This window comes from Silene latifolia, chromosome 11, assembly GCF_048544455.1.
Source record: "Silene latifolia isolate original U9 population chromosome 11, ASM4854445v1, whole genome shotgun sequence".
In the NCBI taxonomy this organism is placed as follows: Eukaryota; Viridiplantae; Streptophyta; class Magnoliopsida; order Caryophyllales; family Caryophyllaceae; genus Silene; species Silene latifolia.
In genome coordinates this window covers 178,733,139-178,745,075 of record NC_133536.1, presented here as the reverse complement: position 1 = coordinate 178,745,075, position 11,937 = coordinate 178,733,139, and the positions used below count along the sequence as shown (strand labels likewise).

Genomic DNA, 11,937 nt, shown 5'->3' with positions numbered 1-11,937 from the left:
TGTCGACCTTCTTTACCTAAACCACTTGTTGCGGGGTGAACTAAAGCAGTCAGATTTGGAAATTCCGCCGACATATTCACGGTTTAATTATGGAGTAATTGTCGTTAGATTGGTAGACTTGGTTCTGGTTGCTCAAATTAGGGGTAGATCGGCCAAGGTGAGGGGGGTAGAGGCTAAAGTTGACGGAAGGTGGACTGGTCGGAGGCATTGATTGAGGGTTACTGATAAATCCATTTTATATATACTTTAACCCCCTATTTTAGCTCGGTTTAGTTGATTATTGCATTTCTATTAATGTATTTGTGAACTAATTCCGTGTTCTAGGTGATTTTGCTTGTATTCATTGCATTTTGTAGGAAATGAAGTACTCGGTAGCTTTTTCCCGTCAAATTAGCATTCACCCAAGTTCACGAGGCTAATGAGAGTAAGTCTTGATCATGTAAGGAGTTTCGGGAAGCATGGGGCATTTTGGGAAGAAATTGGAAAACCCGAGTAAGAGGAAACCAATCTTAGTTGGTGGATATGTAAAGAAATGAAGTCCAAGTAAAAGCCCAAGTCATATGCATGCATTGGATGCCAAAGGATGCCTAAGATGCCTTTGAGCCGTTAGAGGGACTCTTAAACACGCTTGCATTGGATTCCACATTGTCATTAAGCATGACGTTAAGACAGAATTAAGACAAATGAGTAAAACGCCACGACCCCGATCGGGGTGTCCCTATTTCACCTTATTTCCGTTATTCCCTTTGATCCTATATAAAGGGTGTTGACCCGGGACCTAAAACACACTTCTTATACACTTCTTACACCTCTTTCCACATACTTTCATATATGTTTTAGTCTTAGTTTTAGAATAGAATGTAGGTTAGATTTTCTTTATGTTATTTACATTTCCTTTAACATTTCAATATTGTATTACAATTTCCATTCAAGCATTTGTTCTTCAATTCCAAGTTTCATTTCCAATTGTTAAGGTAATTCTATTTCTTGTATTGTTCTATTATCTCCCTTGTCATTTCCGTTATCAATTAGTTATTATGATCACTTTATCATTTGTCATTAGTTTAATTTACATTATGCAAGAGTAGGTAGATTTATCTAGAGAATAAGGGAAACCATGCATAAGTAGTTCTTGCAATTGTTGAATTAGGATGTTATAATATCGTTTCATTGTTTCTTCCACATGTTTGCATTGTATTGTTAGTCTTTGATAAATGATCACTATGTTAGTTCACTTTTATAAATCGGGAGGCACGAAATTGAATTAGACAAAACATGTTTTAGTAAACGACCTAGCCATAGCGAGAGCTCGTTAGGACCCGTTCTATGGTTGACAATAAGGCCGAGAGGTGGTTATCTTTAAACCTAAACAATTAACAATTTTATTAACTCCTTTGTTTAATTTGAGCATTTACATAATTTGCATGTGTGACCCGACCTCTCTAGATTATTCCTTTATTATTGTTTTATCACAAGTTTACCACCAAACCAAGCAATCATACATTTACCGACCTTGATAAAATTCACCCATAATAACTTATATAGCAACTCCCGTCTCCTTGTGTTCGACCCCTATTACTACATTTATTTTTTGTCTAGGGTATTTATATTTGATTAGGTTGCGACAAAGCCTATCAGTTACTGGGTATTGGGTTTGAGATGGGGAAAATGAGGCTTACCAATTAATGGGTATGAGATTTGTGAGATATGAAACATAGATTTCATTATTGAGTTGAGTGATACTTATTTGAAATTATTGATTAACTTAAGGCGGTAATTAATTAATGAAAGTAAAAATGGTGGAAATTAATGGACAGAGGAGAAAGAAGGAAAGTTGCAGACATCAGGAGGAAGATGAAAAATAAATTAAATAATTACTCAATGAAAAGCAAAAGTGGGACCGTTAATGAACTTAACCTGTTATTTCAGGTTAAAAAATTGCAATTCTATTAGAAGATAATGGGTACCATAGTTCGGTATAATGTGAGTTAAATTATAGTTTGGAATAATTTGAGAAGATCAGCAATAATTTAGAGTATTCTTATTAAATAATCCTTTAATATTTATGAAGGCAAATGAGTTTTTTTTTTTTCAAACTCAAAAGGTCAAAATTACTAAGTATTGATCCCTAACCTCTAATAATCATTAACAATTCCACAATTATTAACACTCATAATAACTTAATTATAGACTCATTTCCTTCCAAACCACACATTATCTTATCACCATTATACTAATATAAACTCATCACCTTAGTTGTTACTTGAAAATAATGCCACACCATACCACACCAACACCATAATCAATAATCATCATACACACACATACATACAAGTATACAACCCCCCACCTCCCCTACACTCAACCATAAACTCCCTATCATAAAACCACCCAAACAATTACATTTCTGAACTTCATTTAACCTTTAAACCAAAACAAAGTACACAGCCATTGTATTCCTTTCCAAATGGCTGAAAAAGTATACCCATCAACCAAACTAAACCCACCACCGGCCGCAGCCACCGGTCCACCTAAACCAACCCAACCATACAACCAACCCCGTCCTAGACCCGTCTACAGACCGCCGCAAACCCGTCCCTCCCGGTCCTGCTCCGGTCGAAGATGCTGCTGCTTAACCTTCTTATACACACTAATCGCCCTCTTAATCCTCCTCCTCCTAGCCGCCATAACCGCTTGCATCTTCTACCTACTCTACCACCCAAAACACCCTACATTCTCAGTCAACTCGATCCGAACAACCCGGTTTAACCTAACCCAACCGGACTCAACCGGGTACGCACACCTCAACTCCCGGTTCGACTTCACCTTAACCGCAAAAAACCCAAACTCCAAAAAGATAACCTTTGTATACGAACCAATGACACTGACGATAACCTCAGCGGGCGTGGAATCCGGAAACGGGTCAGCACCCGGGTTCACACACGTGGCGGGGAACACCACAGTGTTGCACGTGACTGTAGCGAGTGACGCGACTCGGGATCTTGACTCGGAATCAGTGAGTCGACTCAGATCCGATCTTAAGAAGAAGGTAGGATTCCCTGTGTCGGTGGAGCTTGATACAATGGTGCACCTTCAGATGGGGAATGTTAAGACTAAGAAAGTAGGTGTGCGTGTCACTTGTGATGGGGTTAAAGGGTTTCAGCCTAAGAATGCTACGTCTAAGGTTGGTACACTTGGTACGACGTCGTCTGCTAAGTGTAAGGTTGATCTTAGGATTAAGATCTGGAAGTTTACGTTTTAATTTTCATTGTTTTTTTTTTTTGGTTGTTTGATTTTATATATATTTTTTTAATTTAATATTGTTGGGCAAAAGGTTCATTCAATCTTGGGATCGTGGTTTGGCTTGTAACCTTTTTTTTTTTTGTGTGAATTTTATATTTAATATTGAAAAAAATTTGTTACTCTGTATTAGAAACATTTGCTAATATAATTATGAACACGAATATTACACAAGTATATTGTAAAGCGAGTTTATTTTGCGACTACTTTCCCTTTACAGGTCGGCATTTCTCCGTAGTTGAATTCGTTGTAGATAATATTTGTGTAAGATCCTATTACAAAAACATGAATGAAGTTGGAATGCAAACATAAATTTAGTTAATTGTGTATTAGTGGTTCTAATAATTGAGTTCATCATGGATTGTTAATTTATTTATTTTTGATTGTGGTTGGGTTTTGGGCAAATTTGGAAAAGAGGGGAGGAACTAGATTCGTTCCTTGATTAGTGCGTCGTATATTTTGGCAAAGTGGATGATTAGTGCGTTGTAAGTTGCGTAGTATGTGGACTTTTGCAGTTTAAAACACACCGACTACTAGAAGTTGTAGTCAATGTGGTATCATTAGAGTTTGTGTGAGACATAAATGCATACTAGTTTTATACCCGTGCAAAAAAATGCACGGGTCGTAACAATAGATGTTAAGTGTTTAATATCGTAATAATATAAATTGTCCATAAAGACGGTATTGAATTTAATCGGGCCTCTTATTTATTATTGTAACCACATATAATGAATTGAGTTGCTTCTTTATTCAAATGTTAAATTCAAATGATGGTATTGAAATTGTAAATATGATATTGTTGATGTCTGATTACTAAATAAACTAGTTTTAACCCGTGCAAAATTGCACGGGATTGCTTATTAAACTTGTTTAGATACAGTTTGACAAAATTGCAAAAATTTAAAAACGGAATTCCATAAAATTATATTCTAAAGTTATAGTTTGTTATATAATTCCATATACACAAATTCTCATTGAAAACGGGTACTATCCGTCACAAGCTGAAATCGGATAGTGCCCTCTCACAATATGCAAGTGACACTATCCATGAGATTCTTGTTTAGCAAATCTTTTACTTTTTTTAATAATTTTTTTTAAGAATTTTCTGTGATGTATTAATTTATGTGGTGTTTAAATTATTATTTTAAAAGAATCATTTGATGAATGAGTTTGATCAAATTAATATTCTCTTTAATGTGTGATTTCTTTCTCCAGCATATGATATCGCTCGGACGGAATTCATCATAGTTGTTTGTCAAATATTAATTTTTTAATTGTTTCACATTATGTAGTTAAATTGAAATTTTGTGTGATTAATTGGATAAGTGAGATTATTTTTCTGATCAATTTATCGGCTTAATTGTTTAACACTAAGATTAGTCCGCGTTTTTGGTTGCACAGATCTGAGCACTTGCGGTATAATTCATTATAAAAAAAATTATTGTACTTTGTTATTATTGTTGTTATTGTAATTTATTATTGTGTAAAAATTAAGACGGAACTATTCTTGAGTTACGTATAAAACCTAAGCGTAAATATTTACGTACAAAATGATTTTTTTTAGAAATTAATCCACATTCTTTGCGGTGGGTCCCACTTTTATTGTTTTTTTTTTTTTTAAAAAAGGTTGAATGTGGTGATGTGGATGAAGGAGGAGGGGTTAAATGTTCTTCTATTTATTAAGATAAGATGTTGTTGTCTCATAATAATGCTTTGTAAGACTTGTGGGTTATTTTAAGATAAGAAATTTAGTGCTAGTACTTTTTTATAATCATTAAAATCTTTACCATGTGTATTTTTTTTAACATTATAGTTATATGAATCTTTTCAAATTTTGCTAAATTTTGTATATTTCTTAACATTATGAATTATAATTATATGAATGTGCTTTAATTCTTATCGAGACTTGCATTTTTTTTGTATAGGAATGTTATTTGGGTACCTATCAATAAGAAAACCAGTACAAATAATTTGTAATTTTATTCATTTTGTAATTTTTTTTAATTGTTTTCATTAAGATGTATTCCTAACATTTTAGGAAAATATATATGTATAATACTCCCTCCAATTTCATTTATTGTTCCTCTTTCCTTTTCCATCCATTTTCCTTATTGTTCTCTCTTTCCCTTTTTTGACAACTTTGTGTGATCCAAAATTAATTTGATGTGGGGTCATGTGTATTGTGTGGTCTAAATTGATTCCCTTATTTCTTATGTAAAAAAAAAGGGGGAACAATAAATGAAATTGGAGGGAGTATGTAATTATAAAAAAAGTTAAAACAAAAATTAAAATATCGTAAACAGTGGTTTGAAAAGGAGAAAAAAAAAAGCAAATCAAGTGAAATATAGGAGAGAGGGTAATTAAATGTGTAGGATGAACATGGGGGGTCCTACCTTAAATTTTTTTCTTTTCCTTAAAAACCATGGACCAATAGGAGAGCTTTATTGGCTTCAGCTTTTATAGATAAAGGATTATGTATTAGTGATTCGGCCATTCTTGCTTGTGACGAAACAAATAACTTGTTGTAATGGTTTGTGACGAAAAGTAACTTGTGACATGAATGACATCTCTTCCATGATTAATTATTGGGAAAATGCACGCGGTGCCCTTGAACTTTCGATTTTTGCCCGAAATACCCAATTTTTTATTCCGGAAAACTTAAAGAGGCTATAACCCGTGTCTACGAGTTCAGAAAGTGATAATTTTTTTTTTCAAATCGATTATCTTTCCGAGAACTACGATTTGAAAAAAAAAATTGTCGTATTTGAATCCCGTAGCTAGGAGTTTTTGTACGTCAAAGTTTTATTTACCGAACAAACTTTGAGTGACCATCTCTGTTTGTCACGAATTCCAAACGCGACAATTTTTTTTTTCAAGTCGTAGTTCTCGAAAAGATAATCAATTTGAAAAAAAAAATCGTCACTTTCTGAGCTCGTAAACACGGGTTATAGCCTCTTTAAGTTTTCCGGAACAAAAAATTGGGTATTTCGGGCAAAAATCGAAAGTTCAAGGGCACCGCGTGCATTTTCCCTTAATTATTTCTGGCCAGTAAACAAGATGGCATTAATATGGGATTGAGCATAGTAGATTAGATACAGAAAAGTTAGCATACGACATAAGACATACAACTGAAATCTCCTATGGGGGGATTGTATTTGTCTGAAATTAAGACGCATACAACCACTTATGAATTCCCCTCATTCTCTCTCAAAAAAAACTCTTTCTAAAAACCCTAGCCTCCATCAATTATACGGGGCTCCCATCGATCATCAATCGATGGTAAGCCCCAAAATTGCTTTATTTTTCAATCAATAGTATGCAATCTATTTTCCTTTATGTTTTTGTTTAATTTTCGCTTTCGTTTTTGTTTCGTCTCTCTTTCTGAGGGCTCCGTCCCCGTCTATCGGTGGTGTCCTTCTCTCAGTTTGAGAGCTTTCGTTTTCTGGTTCGTTTACAGTTTTCTAATAAGTCAGCAGAAGATCAGCGTTGTTATAGATCGTTATATGGTTTTACATATTTTGTTCGATTCATGGCTACAATCAATCACGTCAGAAGAAATGGATACTCGTCAAGGAAGATTCGGAGACCTTCTTATGGATGAAAGCCTTTTGCGGCGAATCGATGATAGAGACTCTGTTGCAGTGTTTCATTCTTTGAACAAAAATTTATTTCCTATGGTTGTAATCGATTTGTATCCGATTGAGCTTGACATATGTTGTAGATGTCGTATGACTTTTTATTAATGATAATGATCTTTTCTCAAAAAGAAATCTCCTATGGGATTCACGCGTTACCACATAATACGAGTATTATTTTGTATTGACAATTGAATTTGCATCGGTTTTAGAAGATTTACGGGTGTGTAAATTGGAGTCCAAACTAATATTTTTGCGCTCATGATATACAAACTACAGAGTACAAAGTATTTCTCGAATTTCTATTCGGGTATCTACTAACATAAACAACTTGGAAGTTGTGATTGAACCTTCCAAAGGGTGTGGGTGGGTGGTGTGGCACCGTGGTCTTTGTTAGCAAAGTTTCGGAACATGGTACAATGATAATAGTACCTTGAAAAGTAAACTATTTTTAAATTCGCGTAACTATCATACAGTTTTTTTTATCATCGAAACTTCACTAAACACTAAGAAATTGGAAAAATTAATGTAAATTTGAGCTTTAAAAATCCTTACAATGAGATTTTGTGAAAAAAGATACTGCAAGGGTTAGTGAAGAAGACTCGAGTATGTGGAAACGGACGAAAATGACACAAACACAGATACATTAGACAAAGACGGCAAGTAGCAGACAAGACGAGTCCTAACTATTGAAAGCAACTACATACGGCGGTGGAGCATAAATTTCATGTTGTAATTATATTACTCCCACCAATTCACAATAAACTTCCCTATTTCCTTTTTTGATTATTCACAATAATCTTCTTATTTCCTTTTTTGGTAAGTATTTGTGTGGTCTAAATTTAATTGTATGATGAGGTAGTGTATTTGTGTGGTCTAAATTTAATTTTATAGTGAAGTAGTGTATTTCCTTAATTTTTGTGCCAAAATAAAATGGGAGGTTTATTGTGAATTGGAGGGAGTACTTGTCAATTGTCATCAACTCAACACTAATCATCCTCACTATGATTATGCTAAATAAAATACGTACTTTGTCCATCTTGTTTTTTTTTTCCCTTTTAATCATTCCAAATTAATTCTCTTATATTTAAATTTAGTAAGGGAAACAAAAATGAAATTCTAATAGTTACTAATACCGCCCCTATCTACAATTCTACATTTCTATTTTCTTCCAAAATCTTAAAAAATATAGGACAAGTTTGGTATACAGCGGATTAATTTCTGTATAAGCAGATTATAAATGACAGGTTTTGTCAAAAAGTTTAACTAACATATTATAATTAGCAGAATTAATTTGAGTGTTTGATAATTGACAGATTACGATTAGTAGATTGTTAGTTTTCTTTGTAAAATGGAGAAAAATTTCCTATTTTACAATATGTTAACCAATATGTTGGGGTAACCAGCATATTGTAAAACACATATTAACCCCAAATATGCTTTTTCAATATGCTATTTACCAAACACTAAAATTAGCATATTGACTGGTCAAACATGCTAAAACCTTAAATAAGCTAAAAATTGGCCAATATGTCATTTAACAAACAGCGCCATACTCCCTCTGTACCGGTCATTTGTTGTCTTTTTTCATTTTTGAGCGTCTCAATCAATTGTTGTCCTTTCTATTTCAAGAATGAACTTGATGAGTAATTTGTTCATTCACACTCAATTTGTTCCACTTATCATTTAGTTATTGACCCCCTCATTTTTCCTTGATTTTTGTGTCAAAACCAAATGACAACAATTGACCGGGACGGAGGGAGTATAAATTTTAATAAATTTTTGTTTAAGACATACTTTGTATATATTCGTTTTAAATTTAAGACAAATCAAATATGCTAGATGAGAAAAAATAAAATGTCTATAGACTAATAAAATTTGTCTCGTCTATACAATTAGAACATTATTTTTTTGCATTTTAATTAAGACCAAGACCAAGACAAACAAATTGATAAATCTTATTATTGTCTAAAACGAAGACCAACAAATGATCATCCTTCCTCATTGATCTTTACGTAAAAAATAAAGGTAAAAAAGATCGTACAAAATTAAAGAGTAAAATTAAACCATGATCACTAATAATTTATTTAGTAAGACATTGTTTATTCCAATTTTTCATGATACTTGAATATTTGTATGAAGTGGGTAGTAGAACTGATCATTAGTACGGGTTGATCCGGTTTGGCCCGACCCGCCCTTAGCCCGATATTTTAAGCAATTTGGCCTGACCCGTTCTTAGGCCGGGTCCTAAATTTCCAGCCTGATCCGCCCTTGGCCCGCCATTTTAGAAAAAAAATAAAAATAAAGAAATTTGGTAAAGCCCGCCTTTGGCCCGGGTTAAGCATATCCCAGCCCAGCCAAGACCCCCAATAGCCTGGCATGGGTCTGATCAGGAGAGCCTGACCCACTCCCTGGCCAGCCCGGCCTGAGTACAGGTCTAGGGAGTAGTGATTTTTTTTTTTTGGTGCGTGGTAGTAGTGATTTATTGAAAATGTAGAAAAAGGTAAATATAATAACGTTGACTTAATGCGTGGATTGAGGGAATATGGTAGACTAAGGTCAACACAAATGTGGAAGTTTGTTACGTAGTATACTTAGAGCTGGCAAAAGCTGACCCGATCCGAGGAACCCGACCCGAACTGCCCGAAAACCGACCCGATAACACCCGATAAAATAATGAACCGAACCGAACCGACCCGACCCGTAGGTCAACTGATAACCGATACAACCCGAATTCCAATGAACCGAACCGACTTGTGACCCAACCCGACCCGACCTGCAACCCGAATCAATGTACGACCCGCTTTGACCCGACCCAACTCAACCCGACCCGATCCATGAATTGATTTATAACCCAATTTGACCCGAACCGACTCAACCCAAATCAAATCAACTCTAACCCGGCCTAATTTAATTTAACCAATATTCTGATTTTTTTTTTTTAAAAAAAAGAATTTTTATTAAGAATTGCAAGTTATTACTCGACAATATTGCTTAGCCACAAAACCTCAATAATCACTTAACATTTAAAAGTGTATATCAACATATCATCGATTAAACAACCATAAGAATTATTGTTCAACACAAGTAAAAGTACATTGTTATCTAGTACTCCCTCCATTCAACTCCACTTTGCAGGTTTCTACTTTGCACACTATTCACAAGCGGACATTCAACTTTAATTTTCTCTCGATACATAAGTTAAAATATATTCATGTGGGATTTTATTTGATTCGTCTTTAAGAGTACATTAAAAATATCCAACTTTTATAATTTTTGCAAATACGTAGTTAAAGATATTTACGGCGTAAAAGTCGGGTTGACAAACGTGATAAAGCAAACATATAAAGTGGAGTTAAATGGAGGGAGTACTTGTCATCTTCCATAGTTACATTCATTAAAGACTAAAAAATCCACGTTCATTAGACCAAAAATCCATGTCCCCTTGATCCCCTTGATTCATTGTAAAGATAGAAAACTTGTCATCCTCCAATCATCATTCATTAAACACACTAATAATAATATTAATATTGTTGGTTACACAACTAATTGTCCCGGGGTTACATTGTTACGATAGTCACAAAATTAATCACAACGTGGCTTGTGAGAAGCGAAAATGCAGACAATAGCAATTAGAGTCTAGTGGTAATAATGTCAATAAATTTACCATCACAAAATAGCCAACCTATACATTTTCCAACACTAAAAAACGGCAGCCATTAAAAGTGTAACAATCTCCGGTAAGCTTCCTAGCAAAAAAGCAACGCCATAACAATCAATCAAAAGAGCAGTAAACGGTTGGAGGTGTAATCTGCCATGCGCTCATGCTACTGTCACTGAGAAACAGAGAAAGGGCAATCAACAGTAAAAACTATACATACTATGCGCATTACAAAACAATCAGGCACTTAGTTATGTAGCTATATGAAAGTGTTTTGTTTGAAGAGATTTACGTACTATGTTACTTTAATTCATGCCATCAATCAGGCACTTAGTTAGGAGACAAATAATTTAGCTTAACATGGAGTTATATGAAGAAGATATAGTATAATTACTGAACAAATTTGAGCATTTAAGTGAAGGGTCAGAGGCTCAGAGCCTATATCTTTAATCCTTATTCTTACCCGAAACACATAAACCGCAACACATTTGATATACATAAACCGCAACACATTTTATATACATCATTAATCCAGAAAAATAAGAATAAAACTCCATTCAAACATTTTGTCGAACATGTGATGTGCATAACTTATACCCAACTAACATTTTCATAAACAAAAAAATCATAAGAAGACTAGTATTTTTCGTTTCTAAGATACATAATAAACAAAATCAATTACATAAATCACATAAAAAATCATACATTACATAATGATAAAATCCCAGAAAAATTAAGATTGATAACTAAGACAACAATGAGATTGATGATCAAGACAACAACAAGAATTAAGAAATAAGATGGAGAATTAGTAGCTTAGATTTAATTATTATCTTATTGTTTGTTGAGTAAGGATGAAAGAGAGGGAAGAGGATAAGAGGAGAGCAGGGGTGCGGCGTTTTGTGTTTGGGAATTAGGTTTCATACTTTCATGTTTCACAGTCACTTACTTGCACTTTCCCTTTGAATTTTACAATTTTCAATTTTCGTTTTAAATTTTTAATTTGCGCCTAATATGAAATTTTGAAATCATATGTGTGTCAATTTTAATTTTCAATTTAGTTATAAAACGGTTACATATTCGGAGTATATAAAAATAATCAAATGTATATGTATACATATAAATAAATAACTTTTATTTTTGTAAGACGGTTTCACGCAAAATTTATTTAGATCCGATAAATAATAACATTTTTACTCGTAGAAACATTTTTTACTCGTATTATGACAACTAGTCTCGATAATAATCTCGATCCTATTGATTTGTTATTATTTTCATTTTAGTTAAAGCTTTCTTAAAGGTTTGTAACATTATACTGAGGACGCTTAGTCATATTGTCAC

General features: G+C 33.8%; 1 protein-coding gene and 1 long non-coding RNA gene across 2 annotated transcripts; one reads left to right on the top strand and one right to left on the bottom strand.

The window, feature by feature from the left end:
• The first annotated feature begins 2,878 nt into the window (after positions 1-2,878).
• Positions 2,879-3,262, top strand: LOC141614413 (uncharacterized). Its single transcript, XM_074433159.1, has one exon. The coding sequence runs from the start codon at positions 2,879-2,881 to the stop codon at positions 3,260-3,262; it is 384 nt and encodes a 127-aa protein (XP_074289260.1).
• A 7,160-nt stretch (positions 3,263-10,422) lies between these two features.
• On the bottom strand, positions 10,423-11,545 carry LOC141615213 (uncharacterized). The gene is made up of 2 exons (XR_012529719.1): positions 11,302-11,545; positions 10,423-10,771 (listed from the first exon to the last, which is right to left on the bottom strand). It is a non-coding gene; the product is annotated as an uncharacterized LOC141615213 (long non-coding RNA).
• Positions 11,546-11,937: the final 392 nt, after the last annotated feature.